At 51.9% G+C, this 23,914-nt stretch overlaps 2 protein-coding genes across 11 annotated transcripts in view; one reads left to right on the top strand and one right to left on the bottom strand.

Moving 5' to 3' along the window:
• Positions 1–7,677, top strand: part of GRIP2 (glutamate receptor interacting protein 2) — a 97,253-nt gene extending 89,576 nt beyond the window's left edge. For 5 of the 7 annotated variants that reach the window (XM_025448985.3, XM_025448966.3, XM_025448972.3 and 2 more), the window contains 4 exons: positions 2,761–2,907; positions 3,284–3,358; positions 3,675–3,821; positions 5,042–7,677. In XM_025448985.3, coding sequence (XP_025304770.1) covers positions 2,761–2,907; positions 3,284–3,358; positions 3,675–3,821; positions 5,042–5,200 — 528 coding nt within the window. In that variant the 3' untranslated portion in view covers positions 5,201–7,677. The remainder of the gene's footprint in view (positions 1–2,760; positions 2,908–3,283; positions 3,359–3,674; positions 3,822–5,041) is intronic. The other 2 variants (XM_025448995.3, XM_049097844.1) reach the window with 1 other exon arrangement.
• Positions 7,678–9,581: 1,904 nt separating this feature from the next.
• The window catches only part of SLC6A6 (solute carrier family 6 member 6), an 85,185-nt gene continuing 70,852 nt past the window's right edge, over positions 9,582–23,914 (bottom strand). For all 4 annotated transcript variants that reach the window (XM_025448913.3, XM_025448931.3, XM_025448927.3 and 1 more), the window contains 5 exons: positions 21,739–21,876; positions 20,327–20,429; positions 19,538–19,638; positions 16,901–17,071; positions 9,582–14,048 (listed from right to left, as the gene is read on the bottom strand). In XM_025448913.3, the coding sequence (XP_025304698.2) occupies positions 13,908–14,048; positions 16,901–17,071; positions 19,538–19,638; positions 20,327–20,429; positions 21,739–21,876 (654 nt within the window). In that variant the 3' untranslated portion in view covers positions 9,582–13,907. The remainder of the gene's footprint in view (positions 14,049–16,900; positions 17,072–19,537; positions 19,639–20,326; positions 20,430–21,738; positions 21,877–23,914) is intronic.

Here is a 23,914-nt window from a genome sequence, read left to right as displayed (position 1 = left end):
AGTGGAACAGGCTGGGAAGGATCCAACTGGATCATTTCAGAAGCTCCTTCTTACTCTGTGAGCAATAATTTAAACTTCCACCTTATCTGTGCTTTTGCCCCTAATACTATTATTATTATTTTTAAAGATTTTCTATTTATTCATTCATAAGAGACACAGAGAGAGTGGCAGAGACAGAGGCAGAGGGATATGCAGGTTCCTTGCAGGGAGCCTGATGCAGGACTCGATCCTAGGACCCCAGGATCACACCCTGAGCCGAAGGCTGACGCTAAACTGCTGACCCCCCAGGCATCCCTGCCCCTAATATTACTGATTAGTGCCAATTTTTTTCCTCCATCAGTCTTGCCAATTCAAAGAACTGATTTTTGGCTTTGTTAATACTCTCTTATGTTTCATTGTTTTCTATCTTACTCATTTCTGTGTTTAGCTTCTACTTTATTTGTGTTTGCTTATTTATTTATTTAAAGATTTTATTTATTTATTCATGAGAAACACAGAGGTAGAGGCAGAGACACAGGCAGAGGGAGAAGCAGGCTCCCTGCAGGGAGCCCGATGTGGGACTCGATCCTGGAGTCCGGGATCGTGCCCTGAGCCAAAGGCAGACGCTCAACCGCTAAGCCACCTAGACTCTTTATTTGTGTTTAAATAATGATACTTTTCCTGGTTTCTTAGCTTCTTAGTTTTCAGTCTTCCTTGTTTTCTGCCATAGTGAATCTTAAGCAATGATTTTACCCATCAGCTCTGCTTTGGCTGCATTTGGATACTTTTGTTGATCAGTTAATTCCAAATATTTTAAAAATATCTATTATGATTTTAGTTAATCCCTTGAATTACACAGAAGTGGAAAGGTTTTTTTAAACCCCCATTTTAAAAAAATATTTTATTTATTTATTCATGAGAGACACAGAGAAAGAGAGAGAGAGAGGCAGAGACAGAGGCAGAGGGAGAAGCAGGCTCCACGCAGGAAGCCCGGATGTGGGACTTGATCCCAGGACTCCAGGATCACATGCTGGGCTGAAGGCAGTGTTAAACCGCTGAGCCACCTGGGCTGCCCTTAAACCTAAATTTTATAACAAATTCATATTTGCTTTTAATTCATATGTACTATGGCCAGAAAATATGTTCAATTTGCTATTAATTCTTTGGAGTTTGCTAAGACTTCTTTCTTTGTGGCCTAGGATCTGATCGGTTTTAGTATCACATTTCATGTATGCCTGCAAAACAATGCAGATTCCCTTTTGTTGGGTGTAGGTTTCTCTGCAGATCAAGATTGTCATAAACTTGTTCAAATCTGCATCCTTATGAAATGCTATATGCTTTATTTATCTTTATGGGTTTTTTTGTTAGCAGTATGATAAAATTCCCATCATGAGTGGTGATTTGGCAAATTTTTGACATTGTCAATTTTTGTTTTCCATCCTTTGAGGTTATATTGTTAGTTTCATATAAATTCATGATTGCTATAACTTCTTGGTGAATTTCGTGTCTGACTTTTTTCATTTAGCTTAATGTTGAAGAATGTATCAGTACTTCATGCTTTTTATAGCTGAATAATATTCCATTCTATGGATAGACTGTGTCACTGACTTTTTGAAAAGACCAGGCCCAATTGACTTTGCCTTGAATTTCCACTATCTTTGCTTTGCTTTTTCTTTTTCTTTTTTTTTTTTTTTTAAGATTTTGATTATTCATGAGACACAGAGAGAGGCAGAGACACACAGGTAGAAAGAGAAGCAGGCTCCATGCAGGGAGCCTGACGCAGAACTTGATCCGGGGTCTCCAGGATCCCACCCTGGGCTGAAGGCAGACGCTCAACCGCTGAGCCACGCAGGTGTCCCTGCTTTGGTTTTTCTAACAAAGTCTAATCAATGCCTTTGGTCCTGCTCCTGAATGGGACAGGGCCTGTAGAATGTTTACACTTCCCTCTAAACTCCTCTTACTTCCCTGCTTTATTTCTTTTTTTTTAAACGTTTTATTTATTTATTCATGAGAGACACACAGAGAGAGGCAGAGACACAGGCAGAGGGAGAACCAGGCACCCTGCGGGGAACCCGATGCGGGACTTGATCTGGGGTCTCCAGGATCATGCCCTGGGCTGAAGGCAGCCGCTCGACCGCTGAGCCACCTGGCTGTCCCTCCCTGCTTGTTTAAATTGCTCAAAGTTAATTAATGTGGGGCTTTCGTCAGTACTCATTAGGGTGGTAGGCAATTATTTTCTTTGCTCACTGTTGCTTCTTGCATTCTATTTTTTCCTTCTGAGTTCATCCTTTAAGATCTTTTAGTGAGAATCTTGAGGTCGTAAACTCTTTTAGGTTTTGTGTGTGATTTTATCTTATTTTTATGATTAGCAAGATAGCAGAGTGGCTAAGACCTTTGATTTTGAAACCAGACTCTGAGTTCAAATCATCATTTCTCTTAGCCTCGATTTCCTCACCTGTAAAATGGACCCCAAAAATGGCATTTGCCTGTCTCAGTATCATAGAGAACAAGAGGAATTCTCCGTGTATAATATGTAGAACCGAGCTTGGCACAGAGTAAGTGTTAATCATTCAGCACCAACAATTAGTATTCTGATTGCTGGTGTGATCGAGGACCCCCCATCCCTGCCCACCAGCAGATGGAGAGCCCCAGGAGGGCAGGGATCCTGTCTATGCTGTTCACTGTTGTGACCTTGAAGGCTGGCACAAAGGAGGTGTCCACAGATGCCGGCTCCAAATAGGGAGCAGACAGGCGTCTGAGTGAAGGGCTGTGTGTCCACAGGCATCCATCATGACGGGCACGGTGCAGAACGTGGCCCTCGAGGGCAGGCCCAGCCAGCGGCCCTGGCGGAGAGGCCAGGAGGTACGAGGAGCATCCCCTGAAGAGATACAGGAGCTGCTGCTGCCAACACCCTTGGAGATGCACAAGGTGGGCGCTGGGGCTGGGCACAGGAAGCCAGGATGCGTGTCCTGGTGTCGTGAGGACCCACTAGGGGCTCTACATGGGCCTCTGCTCCCTGGGCTTCATTTTCCTCCACCAAACACGATTCTGTATTAGGTTGGACTTTCCAAAATTCTCATCATTTGGGTGATCCACACACATGCATACCCCTGTGATATACTGGGCTGCTATGAATATAGCAGTTTTTTTTAAGTAGACTCACTTTTTCCCTACTTAAATTAGTGCATGTGTATATATAATATATAAATGTGTTTAGATAGGATACACGTATATGTGTATGTGTGTGTGTGTATATATATATCACATCCTTAAAGGAGAAGCCAGCCTTCCTTGCCATCTGTAGGTTGCCATAAAGAAAAACAAACAGAAGAGAAGAGACCTCTCAGCCTGTAGCCCTCAGAAGGTTCCAAGTCTCTTGGTAAATTGGGCGATGAGCAAGTGTTGGGGACCCGTGGATACCCCATGGAGACTTGCTCCTGGGGGGAAGGGAGAGGATTGAAGAACTGAGAAGGCGCCCCTTCCCCAGCTTCCCCAGTATGACTAGTGCCGTGAACTGGAGGGTGTGCTGCAGTGGAGATGGCGAGGGGGTGCCACGCGGCAAAGGCAGTGAAGTGGTGGGGAGCACAGCTAGGCAGCACGCTGGGCGTGGGTCCCACGCTGAGGAATTTGGGTCACTGTGGGGAGCTGGGGCAAAGGTCAGAGCTCCAGGGACCTCCTCCTCCTTCTGCTCCCAGGTGACCCTGCACAAGGACCCCTTGCGGAATGACTTTGGTTTTAGTGTCTCTGACGGCCTCCTGGAGAAGGGTGTCTATGTCCACACTGTGCGCCCCGATGGGCCAGCCCAACGTGGGGGCCTCCGGCCATTCGACAGGGTCCTTCAGGTAATGCTGAGCTGGGGGCACTGTGGATGGTGTGGCTTTCCTTTGCCTCGTGGGGAAAGAGCCCCACTTTTTTTTAAGATTTTATTTATTTATTCATGAGAGACACACAGAGAGAGGCAGAGACACAGGCAGAGGGAGAAGCAGGCTCCATGCCGGGAGCCCGATACGGGACTCCATCTCAGGACCCCGGATCATGCCCTGGGCTGAAGGTAGATGCTCAACCGCTGAGCCACCCAGGCGCCCTGAAAGAGCCTCACTTCTACACTGGCTGAGTGGCCTTAGGCAAGTCACCTCCTGCCTCTGAGCCCCAGCTTCCTGTGGAAGGGAATGGTAACAGCAGCCCTATAGTCAGGTTAGGCCCGGTCGTGTTGCTGTAGCAACCCCGAATCTCACTGGCTTCACACACACCGACCGTATTTGCCCACTGTAGGCTGGCATAGGCTTCCTCTCCCAGGCTAATGGGGCTCTACCCTCATGCCAATGCCTTAGACCACGTGACACAGGAACCCGGCCGGGAAAATCACATGTGGGTTTTTCTGCCTTCACCTAGAAGTGACAGGTGTCATCCCCCATCACAGCCTATTGGCCAGAATCAGTCACATGACCTTGCTAAGTGCAAGGGAGCCTGGGAAATGCAGGTGCATGGATGGAAAGTTCTGGGAGAGTCCCGGCGCGGCTGCCCTGCACCGCCTTCCCCACGCCGCAGCTACTTTTGTTTCTTTGGTGTGGTTTCTGCTGTACTCGCACTACCTTTACGGACCGTGTTTCCTTTAAACGGGTGGTGGAGTTTTTTCAACCTTATTTTGAAAGGAAGCCTTTCATGTCACTTAGGAATGAGAATCCAGCACCCCTCGCTTGACATATAGAAGGTCAATGTCAAATAAAAATAAAACAGAAGCAAAGCAATGTCGTGGAATTCTAGGCAGGAAGCCGAGTGTGTGGTCTGCTCTTTTATGTTAAAAAAAGGGAGAGGGACGTAGGTGTTGGGGGAGTGGGAAGGATGTACTGGCATCCCCTTAGGGGTTTCTCTTTGATAAACCCCAAGCAGAAGGGCTGAAGGAGAACTACACGGAGGAGGACTTCCTCTCTGTGAATGTTCTAGATTTACCGGGTGTCTGGGCTGGGGCGGGGCCCCCACTTGAGGAGATCTCACGATTCCTGCCTGCTTCAGCCCGGGGCTCAGCTGATGCCGTCTGTCCCCTTGGCTGTGTCCCGTGCAGGTCAACCACGTTCGCACGCGGGACTTCGACTGCTGCCTGGCCGTGCCGCTCCTGGCGGAGGCCGGTGATGTCCTGGCCCTGGTCATCAGCCGCAACCCGCTGGCACAGAGCAGCCGAGCCCCACGAGCACCAGGCCCCAGCAGCCCCCGGATGCTCTGAAGTCAGCGTGTGGTCTGGACACCCAAGGAGCCACGGGAGTAGATCCTGGCCTCCAGGCCTGTAACTGGGCTGGAGACGTGGCCACTCACTCATCCGTCTGTCTGTCTGGGAGGCTCCGAGTCATGGGCCGGAACCTGTCTCTATTCTCTGGTTCAGTGGTGCCTGGAGTACCAGGCAGTGAGGTCCCTGCCCCAGTTGGAGTGACATCTAGGTCTTTCTTCATATCGGGTCTCCAGGATGTCCAGAGGAGCCCTACTCAGTAGGAGCTGAGACAGGCCGCTCAGCTGGGAGAAGAGGGGTCTGGGGCCAGGGAGCACGGCTCAGTGTAGGCAGTGCTTTCTCCCAGGAGAGCTATGGAGTGGCCGGGGGGAGTGGGCTCCCTGTCACAGGAGGTGAGAGAGTGGGAACTGGATACCCCCAGTGCAGTGCAGTCACGGACTGAGGTGTGAGGCATCGGGGCAATGTATCCACACAGGCTCAGGTAGTTAGTTTCCCCCCAGTGGGAGCCTTTAGGGTGCGGCAGTGGGGGTGGGGCACTGGTTCTGGACAGCCTCTCACCAAGAGGGATGCCCCTCAGGGTGGGAGTCTAGCCCCTTTCCGTCTCCAGAATTCTGGTTTTTGGGGCTTGCTGGCATCCTCATTCTTAAGGGACTCTTGAGCTGGGGTGGCTGAACCCAGGAAACATCGGCCTGTCGAATCTGGAAGTGGGTGATTCTTGCATTTCGGCATCTCTGGCCTGAAGCCTCTGGGATTTGAGGCCATAGTTCTGGACCCTTGGGGCAAGCTCAGTGCCAGGCTCTGGGCTCTCAGCCCCTCCCGCTTCTTTTGTAGGAGGCACAGGTGCAAATCCATATGGACACACCCCTCTTGGGCCCAGCCCCTCATGATGGGAGGGAGTCGTTTGGGGGAGAAGACCCCAGAGTTTTCATTCACCTGCCATTTCTGTGGAGATGGGAAAACCATAGAGATAGGATATGTAAGATGATACAGCTCCTCTTCAGTATCCAAACCAGTGAGGGAGGAGAGACCAGGAGAGGGAGGCACAGAGACAGAGGCAGGCACACAGGCCAGAGACAGGCCATCCCCCTCACACCCAGAGGTGAGTGTCCAGAGGGGTCCTTTAAGGAAGTTTATTCCCACTTGAAATCTGGAAGCACCAGCATCCCTTAAAGTCATTGTCCTCAGACAATGAACCCTGCAGACCAGGAACCCTTTTGATTTGGGGAAGAGCACAGGCCTTCACCTGGTGGTCTGGCTGTGGCCCCAGGGATGGAGGTGGGCCGGCAGGATTCAGTCAGGTCTGGGGATTTGCTTTGCTCTTAAAGGGGTCTCAGGAAAATGGAGCACCCACTCCTGCCTGTGTCCTCCGTGCTTCTGTCCCATGGAGGCCCCTGAAATGCTCTCCCGCTTAAGGGATGAGATGGGGAGTCAAGAGGTGTCTTCTTTTTGCTCTGGATTGCTGCTTGGTTGCTCTGTGACGCCCTCTGGGTCTGACCCTCTCTGGACAATCAAGAGGTGGAGAGTCTCTGAGTAGGGACCGGCCTCCCTGTCATGGCCAGAACCATGCCCATTGGGCGCCCTGCCCACACTCTCCCTGAAGGCCTGCATTCCCTCTTCTCCTCCCTCGACCTCCCCACACCCTGCCACTCCCTGCCTTCCCCAGAGAGCCCTTCATGCCGGCCAACTGCCCAATGCCTCTGCTACCTTGGATTCCTGTGTAAACACTCACCCCTGGGGTGAAAGGGCACTGCCCACCCATCGCAGAGGCACTGAGCAAAAGCCAAGAGAGCCCTCAGCTTGGGGGGCCAGGGGGTGACATAGCAGAGACATGGCTACTGGCAGCCACAACTGAGTGAACTTAGGCAAGTTGCCCGGCCTCTCTGGACCTCTGTCAAGTGACAGGGCTGGACAGGCCACACTCCCAGGGCGTCTGCTCAGAAGAGCTGCGTTCGACTGCAGATGAGGGAAGTGGCATCCCGACTCGGACCCCGACCAGTTTGCCCCTCTTGCCACCCCCCCCACCTTCTTGGGCTGAGGCCTCTGCCATCCCCCAGATGTATGCAACCAGGCCCGGCAGGTGGCCCCTGGCCGTGGCTGGCCTTCTCATATGCAATATTTCTTCTGGCTTCTCAATGGGGATCATAGATCCCAGACTTGACATTTCCCGATGCCCGTCCCTGGTGAGCATCCTGCCTGCCTATGCATTTTGGGTATAGCTCCTGTGACATGCCCCTTCCACCCCCAAAAGCTGTATTTTTCTCTGGCTGAGATTAGAGCATATTCCTTGTAAAGTATTTTTCTACATGGGGTTTTCTTAGGGCTCTCGGGAAGCACATGCCAAGGGGGCTGCATTGCAAAGGCCATTTGGGGTCTGTTTGGGGCCTATGTGTAAATCTGTTGTCAGGGGTTGCAGTGACGTAGGAGCTGGGGATGGGGTGCTGTTGGAATGATTTTTTAAATAAAATTATTTAAATGCAGCCAGACTGTGGTATCTGTTTTTTTGTTTGCTTGTTTGTTTCTCATCATAGGCTGGCAATAGTCAGCTTCCATTTGGATCTTAGGACATCTTCCCTGCTTTTAATTAATTCATGCATCCAAAAAGTCTGCTTGGGCTACACATCATTCTAGCCCCTGGGAAAACAGCATGAACATGACAGATGAGGTCCTGTCTGCGTGGGGCTTATATTCTAGGGAAGACAGACAGTGACCAGGGGAGCAAACCGTGAGGAGGTTTTTCAGCAGGTATAGAGTGCAGTGGAAAAAAACCAACCATGGGGATAGAATGGGGTCAGGAAGGACTTCTCTGAAGGAATAATTTGTGCTGAGACCTTTAAAGGCAGGAGTCAACCCTGTGGAGACCGGGAGGAACTGTGTCCTAGGCAGAGGGCACAGCAAGTGCACATGCTCGGAGGTGGGCGTGAGCTTGGTGGGTTCAAGAAAGAGAAAGGAGGCCCAGAAGCAGAGTGGGGAGACCAGGCTGGAGGTTTGCAGGGCCCAGTGGTAAGGCTCTGGTTAGGGACTATGGATTTCATTCTGTCTGCAGGGGGAAGCCAGTGAGGCAGGCGAGTGGCGGGTCTGCTGCATGGAGCCCCTAAAGGGTGCTGGGTGGGGCCCCATCGATGAATCTTCCCAGGGCATCCCAGGCAGGATGAGCCCAGAGGACATGTCCTCGCTGCAGCTCTGTGTGGGCGGAGGAAGAGCTTCTTTCCATCAGCTATGCAGGATGGAGTGAGCGCCCCATCACTGGAGGGGTGCTAGCATGGCCAGCCCGCATTGGGTGCAATTATGTGGTTGGGCCAGGGAGCCCAAAGTGAGCTGTGCACAGGGCACCACTACTCTTCTTAGTTCTGGGTGACAGGTTCAGAGCCCTTCTGCAATGGGAGGGAGGCAGGGGCAGGTCATGACCTGGAGAAGCAGCCCCGTCCCACAGACTGGCTGCGTGTAGGCCCTGTTCTGTGTGCTTTTCAAGAATCTCCTGGATCCTCCTATAGCCTTCAGAGGAGGCTGTTATCATTCCAGTGTTAGAGGTGAGGAAATGGGGCACAGAGATGTTAAGTAATTTGCCCTAAGTCACACAGGTAGTAAAGGATGGAGGTACGGTTTGAACACAAGTTTTATGGCCAAGACACTCAGGGAGGAGGGAGGCCATCCAAAAAGCCAATAGCCAGAGGAAGAGCTGAAGGAGTGGTGTTTTATTTTAACATCGTCTATAATGAGTTACTGAGAGGTGTTTTTTTGGTCTGGGAAGTTGGGGAAAGGACCCAGCAGGCTTCCCTGAACTTGCCTACTCATCAATCTGCCCAAAACATTGACCTGCCCTGTGACCCCAGTGAGGCCAAGCCTCTCTTCCGGCCCATTTCCCCATCTGTAACAGTGGGTTGGGTACATGATTCCCAAGGCAGAGGACATCTATGCCAACCACTTATTTTCTGGGGTCCTGAAGTGTCCCCCACCTTCCGAGGCCCCAGTGTCTGTGGCATGATTTCTATTTGCATCCCTCTAGGACTTGCCTCCTCCCTGCAGCCTGCCCCACTCAGACTTGGCCATCAGAAAGCCCCTGCTTGGGCGTCAGGAAGCAACTACCCCTGGTGCATCACCTCTTGTCAGCCCGAAGCCTTGAAGGGGGTGATGGTTTATTCCAGGTGGGGAGACAGACTGATGTGAGGTCTCCCAGCTGGGTGTGCGGCAGGTGGGCGTCGGTCCCCAGGGTTGGTGGAACCAGCCAGAGTAGACCCAGGAGTCGGAGGACAACTCTTTCACAGACCTGCTGTGTGCCCTTGAGGCATCCCCTCCAGGAGGGGTCTTCCGCCTCAGTGTCTCCGACCCCAGATGGCAATACCACGAGGAAAAACAGCCTCCTCAAAAACAGAACCCACACGTGTTGGATTTTAAAAAGGAAATGTTTATTTTCATGTTATAAGGTGATTACAAACTCCTCTAAAAAAAAGCAAAGATGAATTTAAAATATCGATATACATATTTATCTAAAAAGCAAAAGAGGAAAAGAAGAGCCCTGCGAAATACAGGGATTATATCATAAAACATTTATACACAAAAGCTTGTATACTGCAAGACTGAATTATACACCGAGGATCTTATTCAGATACAAATGTTCCTCCTCAGAAGAGTCTCGTTGGTTGTTGTTTTTTTTTTTTTACAAAAGTTTAAAATATCTTAAAAATATTTTGAAGTCTTAAAAAAAAGTCCTGATGAGCCAGACATATTTCTGGAAGGAGGCAAGACCCACGATCTCAGCTTTCTCTTGTGCTAAATACAGTCACAGTTGCTAGGGATTCGAAAATTAATTGGGGGGAGGGGGGGAGAAACGGAGCCAACATCTCAATTTGAAGCCAAATATATAACAAGATGCTCCATCCCTCAGGGAACTGTCAGAACACGTCTGTAGTGACACCCACAAGAGAACAATGAAACAGCTTCCTATTAAAAACAAGAGCATTCTGAGGGCCAGGCGTTAACAGGGCGGGGGGCGAGGGAAATGCTGTTCTCTGGCTTCCGGGTTACTCACGCCCCTCTCTGAGTTTTGCTCTCGGGATTTTGTTTGGTTGGTGCTTGTTGGATTTTTGCACGGTGCGATTTACGTGGGGCTGCCTGGCACCGGGTCTCGGGGCTGGACGGGACCTCTAGCCGCCTCGAGCTTTCTCTTGCATCCGTCCTGGCCTGTGTCTAGGCTCGAGGGGAAGGCTGGCACCTCTGCCTTGAGCACTGGCTGCCCAGAGCTTTTCCCCTTCCAGAAGGGCAGTGTTGGGGAGAAGCCGGCTGGACCATGGACCGCCGTGCCGTGGCGGCCTGTGGGGGATGCAAGATCACCGTGTGCTAGGCAGAGAGCAGCTCGCTCCCCTCGTGCTTCACCACCTCCTTTAGGGGTGCACTGGGGATCTGGGGTGAGAACGAGAGATACAGAGAGGGGGCTGTGTGCCACCCAGAAATCACCCAAGGCTGCTTCTAGCTGCCTGGGAATGTCCCGCACAGCCTCAGGCTAAATCCTGCCCAAGGACTTCTGCTTCTTTCCACAGCTGGCTTCACTGGGCCTCAGTTTCCTCATATGCAACAGGGATCTCAGTTCCTAGCTCAGAGGGCTACTGGGTGCAGGGCCAGGGTGAAGGGGTGCTGCCTCTCTGGCTGGGCAGAGGGCAGTCGCCTGTCCTACAGAGCCACACCTTTGAGGATGGGGAGGGGGTGAGGGGTGCTTCTCCTCGTCCCTGAATGCTGGGGCACAGAGCGCTTCCTTGTTCATAAAGGCTCGTCTCGGGTCTTCAGGGAGAACACTGGGGAGACGCACTTGCCACTTGCCACACACCCCTCAGAGAACCTGCAACTGGAACTGACTCGGGACAGCCTGGTTCCAGTCCCTGCCCGCTGTGCCCGGTCTGTTCTGCGCTCCGGGCCTCGCAGAAGCCCCCCATTTTCCAAGGGCGCGGACCGGGGAGGCACTGACTGTGCAGGACTGTCCCCTGGAGGGGCCGACACAGCCCATGGCAGGCTCAGAGAAGCATCTCCCTGGGTGAGATTTAGCCTAAGGCCCTTACTCATTTCTGCATCCTCAGAAAGTTCTTTAACCATCTCCCTTACATCCCTCCCAGAGCTGGCCAACTGGGCTAGGTGCGGACACCAGAATTTCTGACCCATTCCCAAGGCAGAGAGTGGGGGGACTGCCTGTTCTCCAGAGACAGGAGGACCAGAGTCATGAGCTCCAATGACAAGTTTCCTTTATGTGGAGACATATCAAAGTCACGCATCATTACACCTTGTACTCACAGAGCCAAGTTCTGCAGACACACAAGGGCCAGGGGAGTAGACAAGAGGGCCCGATTGGAGACAGGTAAACTGGGAGATTGTCAAGAGAGGGGCTCGGGGAAAGTGGCTGACCTTCCTTCCAGGCAGGGCCTGGGGACTTGGTCTGCTTGTGTCTTTGGTCTAGAATTTGGTCTGCGAATCTTATGAGAAGAAGCCTTTCTCAGGCCATTTCCAGAATGTTGCAGTTTACCTACCAACCCCAAATACTGTAGCCTTTTTACCGGAGGGGAGATATTATAGCCTGAGATGACCACAAATGCCCAGGCAGCCACAGCTTACCAAGCACCCCTTGACCCCACACATCACCTGTCCCCAATCGTGGACAGTGGTTAGTTTACTAAGTTCCATGAGACGAAGGAAAACAGATCACATTGCTACTCAGTAAAATTAGGAAAAGACACAACAACAAAATCAACTCAGACACAGCGGCAACCATAAATACATAGAAAAACAGGAACACAGAATTGTTAACGGTTTGGAATAGGACTGGGTATTGTTTGGCAGAGTGTATCCTTTGGAAACAGTGAAATGTGAAATGTGAATGCTTGCCAGAGAGAAGAGGTTCAGGGTTGCCTCCGCCTCTGGGGAGGGGGCACACACCAGAGGCTCCTCCCCTCCCAAATTTGGGGAGAGGGTTCCAGGATTCAGAGAGCCCCCGCTCTCAACACCTGAGCTGGGCTTCACCCTCCGCACCCCACGAGGCAGTCACTGGCGTTTGTGCATGACAATGTTTTGGTTGAGTTGAGACTCTGAACTTGGAAGTGACAGTTTAAATGGCACAGTTTAGGTCCAAATGGGGGCTTGGGTGGAGACGTGTCCGTCTCAGGATTTTAAAGGTGGAGTACCTTCTCTACTTCTTCAGAGAGGAATGCCGCTCTAAATCAGGCTCTTGGCCAAGCCAGTTCTGGGGTGCCAGCCCCCTGAACAATCCTACCTTTCTAGAAAATGCTCCCTCGCCTCCTCTCCTCGGTCCCCACGTGGTGTGCATCCAACACCGGCTACTGCAGGAGTTGTGAAGTCCTGAAGAGCTTCACTATCTCCCAAGCCACCACCAAGGGCTGCTCTTGTGCCCGAATGGGGAGGAGGGCTTGGGAGCGCTTAGCCCGACTCCAAGATTCAGGGAGCCTCCAGAAACACTCTTGGCACTCCCAGCTAGGAGCTGGGGCAGCCCTGGGCGGGGAGCTTGTCAGGAGTTTCCCAGCCTCTGGGAGATGAGGACAGAGCTGAGGATGGAGAGATGAGGAAAGAAAAGCACCCCTCCCTGACACCAGGCCTCTCTGAACGCCTGGGCCCACACCCTTTGGTCCACTGGCTCACCCCTCGTCCCTCACCAGATACATCATGCTTCTCTCCTACACGGAGCTGCAAGACATGTCAGCGGGGAAACGGCCAGAACCTGACACAATAGAATCCCATAAAACACAACAGCCCCATCTGTGCGAGGTTTGGGGCCCTGAGATCCCTGGCTCCTGCTGCGCTGGCCATGGGCGGCAGCCAAGCAGTCCGCCTCCTGAATGTCAGGGTGCCATCCTCACCGGCCCTCCCGGGAGCCCTTGCCGCTCCCTCTGGTGCTGACAACCTGCCTGACAGTCCTTCTGACTATCCACCCTCGATCTCAATGTACCAGGTGGGGTTTTGCTGCTGGTACAACGGTTTCTAGAGAATCGGACTTGCGCTGTACGGCCTCCTCTGTCTGCCTTAAGTCAATCCCTTGATCTCAGAGGTTGATCCATTATTTTGGCATTTCTCTTATTGGCTAAGACAAGTGTCATTGAAGCTTGTGGCCCTCCTTTCTCCAGCCTCTCTGGGTCTGGCCAGCTAGTGGGGCCTCCCCCCACTCCCCCAGCCCCACTATATGCTTCTACTCGAACCAGGCTGAGAAGGTACTACACCCTTAAAATGGGTCTACTGTCCAGGTCAATTCCACCCTGTGTTTTTGGGGGGCAGAACTTTCTGCCAGCTACACAAGCACCGAAGAATTGCTTTTAAAAACGAGATCTATTGCTGGCAAGAAGATCGATTCAAGTGGTAAAACTGTATGACAATCTCTAAATGTATATATAATTATATGTAAAAAAAATACAAAGAAAAATTTACCAAGTTCCCATAAAATACATCTAATTCAATATGAAAGCTCTGCCTCGTCCCGGACATCTGCCGGTGGGTTTTCTTTTTGTACAAAATATCCCCAAATCAAAACAAAATACACATACGCACAATACCACACACACACACACACACACACACCAACACACACACACACAGAGTAACATTTTCTGTGACAATTAAAAAAAAAAAACAATCCTAGTGCAAATAGAAAGCTCTGTAAACCTGGTCCTATGAGAATCTAATGTTAGTAAACAGCAGGGAAGCGGCCCGTCTGCCCAAGAGCTCACATCATGGTCTCTACTATGATGTGGGTCGGTTTCATGAGAGCCCCGTTCACGGCCAGGCGGGAGCTGTAGGGCGTAGCCCCCTCGCGCTCCACGGCCCAGCGGTTGGGTTCCCTCGGGGTCAGCAGGTACTTGAGTCTCTGGAGAAGGAAGAGGATGGCAGTAGAGAGAAGTCAGGCGGCCTGCCTCCCCGCTCCACCACGACTGTCTACACCCTGAGTCCTGCCAGTGTGCCCTCTGGCCTTTGGCAAACTACCACCCTCTCTGGACCACCCCCCCACCCCCCGTTTCATCCACCGGCAGATGAAGGAATTGAACTAAGGTGCTTGGAAGGTCCCTCTGGGCCTTGAATCAGGGTGGAATCTCTGAGGAGTTTCCCTGGGCAACCCTTGCTTGCAGGGACAGGGGACTCACACCTCCCAGATCCGACTTCTTTCCTCCCATGGAGCTAAATATGCCTCCTAGTAATTCCCATCCCTCAATTTCTCTGACTTGCAAAGCAGCCCCAGCCGAGTTCATGCAATTTGCATGCCAGAGGCCGGATAACTGTTGTGAGCCTCCCATGGCTCCCACCTTCCCCAAGAAGAAACTCCACCAAACTCCTCAGCCACCTGTAAACTGCATTTCCTGCTTTCTCGCACCCTCCCCACCCATTCCCTCTGCAGGGCTTTTCCCTGCTCAGGGCTCGGAGACCACTGCTCTGCCTGAGCTGCACCTTCCGACAGAGACAAGCCAGAGGCTGGATTGCATGAGAATCACCCCATCACTTTTGGGCAGGGTGAGTTTTGCCCTCTGGGCTGGTTACTGGATCATGGACTTGGTGAGGAAAAGAGTCCTTCCCAGGCATTGGGACTGGGACTCCTCAGGGCTCCCGACTCCCCAGCTCCCCTCCTGCCAAGCATCCATTCTGAGACTTAAGCAGCAAACAGTTGTCAAGAAGAAACCTTCCTACTTAGGCATTTACATTCAACTTAAGTATATTACAATCTTTTTAAAGCTGCTTATTAAAAGCTACACTATTTCACTCAGAAAACCCAGATTCCATCTGCTCTTAAAAACTTGCAAGGCCTGGTAACCCCAGGGCCACATCCCCTCTTGGTAACAATAGGCCAGAGCTGAGTGCATGGCTGTCTGCTACAGCTCTAGATCACCTTCTCCAGGGGCCTCTCAGCCCTGCCCGAGGGCTTCCCTAGCCTGGGTTCCCTGCCTGGTCCTGGGGGACAGTTCCTGGTGGCTGCAGCTAAAGGGCAAAAGATGGAAGTCCAGCAGGAGAGCAGGCTTGGCTCCCTTCCATCACGCTGCCTCTCTGCGCAGATGTGTGCCCAGAAGATTGGGACAAGAGGCAGACAATGCCAGGCGGCCACCCGGGGCTCTAGGCTTGCAAACCTGGCTGGGAGCACAGCCGGGAGACAGGTCGAGGGGTAGGCTCGGGGGACACAGCAAATGGATTGATGGTGGCTCCTATGCCTTCAGAGGAGGGGGCTTTGGTTATCCAACTGGTTTGTAGGTGCAAGTTTGGGTGGAGGCCTCACCCATACCTTCCTCCTTCCCCCCCACAAAACCCCATTCTCATCAAACCTCTGAACTTGGGATGAAACTACTTTAAAATTAAGCTTTGAAGGGACTCGGGTTAGTATTAGGTGTCCCCTCTCTGTGGCTGAAATTGCAGAACAGACATCCAAGACTCTCTGCTGTGCCCCAATTAACCTTTTAGTTTATGGGTGGTAGGTGCATTCTGGAAATTCCCAGGGAGGGTCTGGGTTGGCATGGAGTGTTTGGTAGAGGTGGGGGGTGAATGTGGAGGACTCAGGGCCGTAGCAACCACCCGTCTGTCCCCAGACCCAGTATTTCAGGATTTTAACAAATGATAGGGCCTAGCAGTACTATGGCTGAGCACTGGGGTCCTTCCCTGTGTCCTCTGAGGAATTACAATGGGTCTGATGCTGAGGGAACACCCCAAGGGCCCAAGGGCTGTCCTGGCTGAGATGGACCCCAGCTTCATGGCTTCGTGTTTTGCTCCCGGGCACACCCCGGCCGACTTCCTCTGTCTCGGGAAGGCTGCTCCCTCTCTGCCAGGCCACCCGTCTCCCCCCACCAATACCACCTCCAGGCCTTTCCCCTGCCCACAAGGAAACTGGCCCAGCCCAAGGGGGAGCCAGGGCCCCAGGACATCCTGGCTCCAGATTTTTAAGAGAATAACAATAAAAACAGCCCAGAACAAAACAGTGTAGTCTTGGAGCTGGCCCAAGCCCAAAGGTTAAGGGAGATTCTAAGAAAAGGATTTCTTGGAAAGAGCCCCAGCTCTTGCCACAGCCTGGAATCTGCAGTATTGTTGGGAGAAATTTCTGAGGGGTTGGTGGTGAGGAGGGGGCCTCGGGTGGGAAACTGGCAGGCACAAGACCGGGGCCGCAGATCTGGGGAAGGGGCCACCAGCACGGGTTGGGCTTATCCAAAACTTGGCTTCAGAGTAAGAGAAGGCCTCTGGGTGGAGCTCAGGCTTCCTTCCCGGCTCCTTGTCTCCTGGCGTATGGCTACAGCCCCATGGCTCCCACTGCTCCCAGGATAAGCCCCTAGCTCTGAGCTTGGCATGCAAAACCGCTGTCGCCTGCCCAGCGCCATCGCCCACTCCCCAGAACATGTCATTGCTGCCCAAGGGCTATCACATGTCCTTGCCTGCGAATGCACTGGGCATCACACCCTTCCATTTCTTCTTCCCTGCCTGGTAAATTCCTCCTGCCCACAGCCCTGCTCTCAACGTCACCGCAGAGCCTTCATCCACATGAGTTGTTCTTCGTTCCCATTTCCCCACACGCCTGCCCACCATCTCAACCCCTCCGCGTGGTGGGCAAGGGATCCGGGACCCAGAGAGGGCAGCAGTGTGCCCAAGGTCACCCAGCAAACCTAGGACGGCCAACAGCCAGCAGCTAGCTTTCATCCTCCCGCCTCTCACCCTCCTGCACCCCTCACATCCAGCCTCGGTCTATGTGCTCACCACGAGGAACGGCCCTTCCGTCTGGCAGAGGCGGATGACCATGACCAAGGGGACACACATCATGGAGGACAAGGCCAGACTCCAGCCCAGCCCGATGGCCCAGGTGGGGTACACGTAGACTTTGTTGTAGGTCAGGGGTACGTACTTGACGAGAGAGAAGATAAAACATCCCTGTGGAGAGATAGGGCAGTCAGGGGGGCCCCGCGCATCGGGGGCAGGAAGCTTCAGGAACCAGGGCAGGCGCCACCCCAGGGGCCTCACTCCCTTCTCCACTCTGCTGCCTGAGGAGCTCCCCTGGGCCAACCTGACTGAGTTGCTTCCCGGCTCAGGACCCCTCTGTGGCTTCCCGGTGCCTTCAGGATGCCATCCGAATGCCTCAACCCAGCCAGCAATGTCAGCCAAGAGCTATGCCCCTTCCGCCCTTACTTACCCATCACCCCTGCCTCTACATCTACCCTCCAGCTGCCCAGCTCCCCAGCTACCTGCCCTGGGACCTTTGAACAGGCTGTGTTCTGAATGGACCCCTTACCCTGCATCTCCTTGTCCTAATTTAGTTCTCTTGGTCCTGCCTTCCTTGTCTAGGCCCCACCCAGACTCAGGTGCCCATACTTTTCCTTTCCAGGAAGCATGTGGTTATAATTACTCCTTCAGCACGCACTCCTCCACCCAACTGAGTCAGTGAGGACAGGTGGGGCGTCAGTCTCATTCCCTTATTTCTCTAACACCTGGTGCAGCTCCAGGTGCACCCAGCAGGCGCATAGTAAATTCTAGCTGCACGGATAAAAGTCTTTCCTCCCCTCTCCCACTGCCACCCACCCTTCTCCATCCCGGGGCCTAGCCTCCCAGAACAAGGTGTGGGCTTGGACCTTCTTGCCCACTTGAGTGTCCAGTCCCAAGCCCATGCCAATGGCCAGTGGCCATCAGCGTCCATGAATAGTGGTGTGTGGTGAGCTCTGAGCCCAAAGGCCTGTGCAAAGTCCACATTTCCTCCAGGAAGAGCACATGAGGCTGGCTGGGAGGGCCCAGGACTTCTGCTTCTTGTCAGAATTACATCTTAGTATATAACCAAGGGTTGTCTAAATTGATACACAGTGTAAATATGACTTAAATCTTCAATACCTAATATCTGGGGTTTGACAGGAAGACAAATCTACATAAATCAGAATTAGTGATGGAGGAAGGAAGAGCACGAGGCTGCAGTCGCCTTCCACTACGCATCTAGTGTACGCCTGGCTCTGTTGTGGTTTCCGTCCCTAAGGGTGGAGTGTAGTTCAGACAGGGAGAGGCCCAGAGGACAGCTGCTCGAGGCTCTCCCAGCACAAGGAAGCTTGCTACCTGCCCATTCATATTCCTTTCCACCAGGGTGACCTCATCCTGCCACCTGGGGATGCAGACTACTTCTGATCTATCCAACTCCTCAGGGAGGAAAGGAGGAAGAAACTGACGGTCAGAGTGGTGAGAGGAATTTCTCACAAACCAATGTCAAGTGAGGATGAGGAACAAGAACACAGGCTTTGAACCCAACTAAATTTATCTCCAACAATAACCTGTCAATTGTGGTTACTGGTTGCTAGAGTTCACCAAATTTTGTGGGGAAAATATGCACTTCAGATGAGAAGACCATAGCCATATTCAATGACAGCAGTGACAGCCCAAGGCTGTTGGCGCTACTCACCTCCCACTGCAGAGTCCTTACTTTATGACAGGGTAAACCAGAGTCCCGCAAGATCAGGGACCTGCTTAAGGTCCCACACAGTGACTTAATGGCAGTGCGGGTTTATTCTGGCCTGGGAGCAGGGTCACTGAGGAGAGGATCTGTCCATCTCTCAGCACCTGGTTCCTACATGCAAAGAACATTTCTGCCATTTGCATTCTCCATGCCATGAGCCGAGGACGGCACAACAGATATCTTCCCCTATAGTTAGCTCCAAAACTCACAACTGGTTTCAAACAACAACTGGGGAAGCAGAGGACTTCCCTTTTGCCAGAGCCTCTGAGTGCAAGTTTGAAGTGGGGTGCCTGGGTATATCCTATATTCCAAGATGGCAGGCAAGGGAACCCTGATGGGAAGGGGAACATGGCCCATGACCGCCCTGGGTGGGTACGAAGCTTCCTTGTTCTTGGCAGAGTCCAGAGCATCTCTTTACTGGGACTTTCCCTTTCTGGACACAACCTGCACCTGTCATGAAAACACCACATTTCCCACATCTATGATCTGTCTCCATTTGACATCCCAAAGGCCCCTCAACTTAATCAGTGACCCAAACTGAGCTCACTGAGCTCCAGAAGGGCTTGGGCAAAGAGTATGTGCTCTGTTGTGGACTCTCTCAATTTCTCGACGTGCCCTGATACACCTTCCTCTTTCAGAATGCCTTGCCTTTGCACAGGCTGGTTCCTCTGCCAGGGATCCCCTTTCAGTCTTCTCCTCCTGACCAGCTCTTACCTATCCTTCAAAACTCATCTCAAGGTAACTTTTGGGAGCAGCCTGCTGCCCCACCTCCCCCAGACAGAGGCGTCACTGGGCTTGTTAGTTACAGGCCAGCGCTTGGCAGGTGCTGAGTGAAAGATGGTTTGGCAGGTAAGAATGTCAAGCCCCAAGGAGAAAAGGCACCCACAGCCAGGCAGGGCAGGACTCACAACACAGAGAACTGGAGTGACCACGGCCCAGCTGTACTTCATCCAGGGCCCAGGCCGATAGCCAATCATGTCCTCAATACCGTCATAAAGGTTATCGCTGCCTAGGAGAGACAGAGGTAGACAGATGGTGACACTGTGTCCAACACCAGCATCTGAATTGCACTACAGGGGCCTTGGGGGCCTTGAGGGGTCTCTGGGGTCCTGATACTCAACACTATGTAGACCCAAGAGTGGCAAGCATTTATCTGAAATTATTTGAAATTCAAATGTAGCTGGGTATATCCTATATTTTTCAGGCAAACTTAGGCAGACTGTAAATCTGGTAAATCCTGGTGTGGCCAATCCAATGTCTAGAGGGGGTTGAAATGGAGCATGGCTGGATCCCAGAGCAGTAAATCATAGGTGAACCCTGCATAGCCAAATTCCCTATTTGTCAAAACATATAATCACATCCTGCATCTTTGTATTCAACTCAGAATGAATTCCTCTTAGAATTCTCTGTTTCGGGGATACCTGGGTGGCTCAGTGGTTGAGCGTCTGCCTTTGGCTTAGGGTGTGATCCTGGAGACCCAGGATCGAGTCCCACATCGGGCTCCTTGAAGGGGGGAGCCTGCTTTTCCCTCTGCCTGTGTCTCTGCCTTCCTCTCTCTCTGTGTGTGTGTGTCTCTCATGAATAAATAAGATAAAATCTTAAAAAAAAAAAAAAAAAGAATTCTGTTTCGGAAGCTTCTAAAATACACAGACCCAACGCAGAGACTTGAGAAAGGATATGCAACAATCCGTACTCACCATATATCCAGGCAATAACAAAACATTCAAAGAATGCAACCCACAAAAGGCATACACCGCTAGCTGCATAGTAGTCAAAGAGTTGAAACACATACATGCCACCCTGTGAAGAGGAAAAACCAAAGAAGGTTGATTTGCTATATGGTACTCAATGCCCTAAATACATAAAGAGCTTTGGCATATCCTTAAGAGATATAAAACCCAAGAGAAAAATGGGCACAGACTATGATGACCTGTGTAAAAAGATGCTCAACTTCATGTTCGACAAATATAATTAAAAACATACATGCTCAGGGGTGCCTGCCTGGCTCAGTCAGCAGAGCGTGTGACTCCTGATCTCAAGGTTTTAAGTTCAAGCCCCACACTGGGTGTAGAGATTGCTTAAGAAAATAAAATCTTTAAAACACATACACATACAGAAAAATGAAAGCACAACATGTTTTCCTTAGCAAAATGATGGGTTTCCTGAAGCCAGTTTCCAAAGGAGGTGCTGAAAACTAACTGTGGCCAGCAGAGACTACTCCAGTGATATCCAGCTGCTCAGGGTGGACCTGTGATCTGCCTTTGGTGGGTGCGTGCACATGTTTCTTAAAGACACTTCTAGAGAAACATTTATTTGTATTTCCAGTAGGAAAAAGTGGTGAAACCCAAATTGCGTTTGGGGGCAAATGCAGCAATTTGCTGGAGAATGTGGGGAGGTAGATGGGAAGGGGTGCATGAGACGGCAGGCCCTAGGCCTATGCCAGGCTTACAGACTTGTTATTTAGCACAAGATTCTCTTTCTTCTCTGGCCTGCCTCTTCGTAGACAGTGGATCCACTGTCGCCTTAGACACCCTGTGCTTCCTTCCTTTCTGTATCTTTTTTCCCATTTAGATGGGTCCTCCTCAAGCCCCCTGCCCACCCTCTGAACAGCGCACACTCCCTGTCAACCAGACAGGCCCAGTACTGCCTGCAGTATTCACCAGGAGGTCCACATTTACCCTCTGGAACGTGTCCACCTCCCCTCCAGGCCCGGGAAGGGCCGGTGCACATGTTTTCATGGGTGAAAAGAGCTGCTATTAAAAACGATTTCAGTTGAAGCACCTCTTCCCCAGGCTTCCTGGGATGAGGGAGGGACGGGGGGGGGGGGGGGGGGAGAGGAGAGACTGGTGTTGCCATGGTAACAGGAGAAAGGGTTGGGGAGTTTGGGTCAGCTGGGTCCCGACCTGCCTCCTGCTGCCCAGGATGTAGGTCACTTCCCCTGGGCAGGGCGGGACCCTGAACTGGATGGGGCCCTATGGCTGGGCCTGGGGCTGGTCTGGTGGCAGGAGAGGGTGGCACAGCCCTGAACTAACTGGTCTTTGAAGCCTGTGTAGGTCACCAAGGGCCCTGCAAGAGGAAGTCCCCCCTGCCGGGCGAGAAAGCCACCTACCTCCGTCACCATCGACAGACCCAGCAAGTAGCTGATGCTACACATGAAGGCGATGAAGATTTCCCGACGGAAACCCTTCCTTAGGAAGGATGGGTAAAGATCGACCAAGGACGTGACCTGTCCTTCGACTTCAACAAACTGCGGAGGAGAAGACAGTGGTTGAGCCCTGGATGCCCAGCACCTCCTCTCCACTCAGATGGGAGAGCCCCAGTATGCCCAGGGTAGCCTGGGGGAGGGGGTCAAGTTTGTCCAAACGTATGAACCTGGTCTCATGGGCTCTGCCCAGGGAGTCCCACCTGCTGCTTAAGCCACAATGGGTCAGGCACAGACATCCTACACATCCGTGTCTTGGCTTAGCTCTTCTGGATGCCTTTCCCTCATCATTCAAGACTCAGTTCAAGAATGACCACTTCTCTGAAGCCAGTGCTGACCTCCCGCCTTAGCCCGCTTGCTGGCACATGTGTTGGCACCAACACCTCCCCCATTTCGATCTTGGTCCTTTCTGACACTGAGGGAGGGGCCCTCCCTGCCCCATTTCTAGTCTCGAGTTCCCAGCTGGGCCAGGCACATGTGGCTGCCCAACAGACATATGAAGAATGTGGGGTGGGTGGGTAACTCAGGGTAAGCCTGAGCCCCACTTTCTCCAATAGATTCACACAATGGTTTTGGTTCTGTGGGAATCACGGATCTTGAAAGAATCCTACACACCCAAGTGCCCACATGCCTGCACCCATTCTGGGCTCCCAAAGATAAAGAAGACCACCTGGAGAGGCCCCTCCTTGGGTAACATGCTAGGATGATTCTCAGTCTTTCTAAATCTTCCCATCTTTGCAACCAACAATGTGACTTGGAGCCTGAGCCAAATCATTACACAGTGGGCTGCCTCTGTTTTAAATGGCAGCATAAAACTCTGTCCTGTAGACAGGTATCATCATGGGTCTGACCAGTGCCCGATGGATGGGCTCCACCCTTCTGTGGCTACTGACCTGGGCAAGGGCTCTTCCTCTACCTCGGTCTTTGCTGCCTATGTATCCAGAGCACAACCCAGAAATGAAGCTTCAGGGTTGAAGGGTACGTAGAAGCATTTTACATTTGGTGGCTACAGCCCAAATCCTCTGCCAACCAACACCCCCTCCAAGGCCTGTCTGTCTGATTGCTTTAAAAGTTGAAGAGCTGGGATCCCTGGGTGGCTCAGTGGTGTGGTGCCTGCCCAGGGTGTGATCCTGGGGTCCCGGGATCAAGTCCCACATCAGGCTCCCTGCAGAGTCTGCTTCTCCCTCTCCCAGTGTCTCTTGTGAATAAATAAATAAAATCTTAAAAAAAAAAAAAAAGTTAAAGAGCTAAAACCTTGACCCTTCTGTTCTTTGATCCGCGAGAGGCATTTGGGAAGGATGTTTCCCCAGCCTTCCTACAAGAAAAGTCTAACCAGTTACTCCTTTGGGATGCATCACAGGAGGATCAAGGAATACAAACAAGGAGCAAAATCCTTTCATGGCTGGAAGGGTCTGGAAAAATGATTCTTTGTTGCCAGGAATTCAGAGAAAAGATGAGCAAGAGTCTTTTGAAAGGGGCCCAAAGAGAAGTGGCTGATGTTTTGACCTCTGGTTGATGTGTTAGCCAACCGGGTTTTGACCCTAAATTGCCACTGAATTACAGCAAACCAGCTCAAACATCAATCTTCAAAAGGAATGGAGGAACAAAAGTTCTTTCCTTTTTGAGATGGGGAAATTAAAGACAGGAAGGTGCAGCTTCATTGAGAGTCAGGGTGAACACTGATACAAGCTCCTCATTTCCAAGCATCCTACATTTCTGGAGAACCGCATCCCCACCCCTCAGCCCTGCTCCCCCCTGCCTCTTCGGGTCCCCCTCACTTCACAGCTTGTGTAACCCTGATTTCTTCAAGTATCAGTTTTCTCCCCGGTACAACGGGGGCATCTTGCCTACTCTCAGCAGGGCTGTTGAGCAAGATCTGAAATCACGACAATAAACCTGGCAATTGCATGAGTCCTGTGGACCCATGGTGGGGGGCTGAGTTAGCCCCAGGGAGATGGGGACCAGTTTTCTCCTCCTCTCGTGCTGCTGGTTCTCTCGTGCTAGCGTCTGGCTCCACGTGGATGACATCCCTACTCCATCTCACCAAGAAATACAGAGTGGTACAATGGATCCAAGCCAGGCT

The sequence above is a fragment of the Canis lupus genome, chromosome 20 (genome assembly GCF_003254725.2).
Source record: "Canis lupus dingo isolate Sandy chromosome 20, ASM325472v2, whole genome shotgun sequence".
Lineage (NCBI taxonomy): Eukaryota > Metazoa > Chordata > Mammalia > Carnivora > Canidae > Canis > Canis lupus.
The sequence above is the reverse complement of the archived record's forward strand: the minus strand, read 5'-3'. Positions and strand labels throughout refer to the sequence as shown.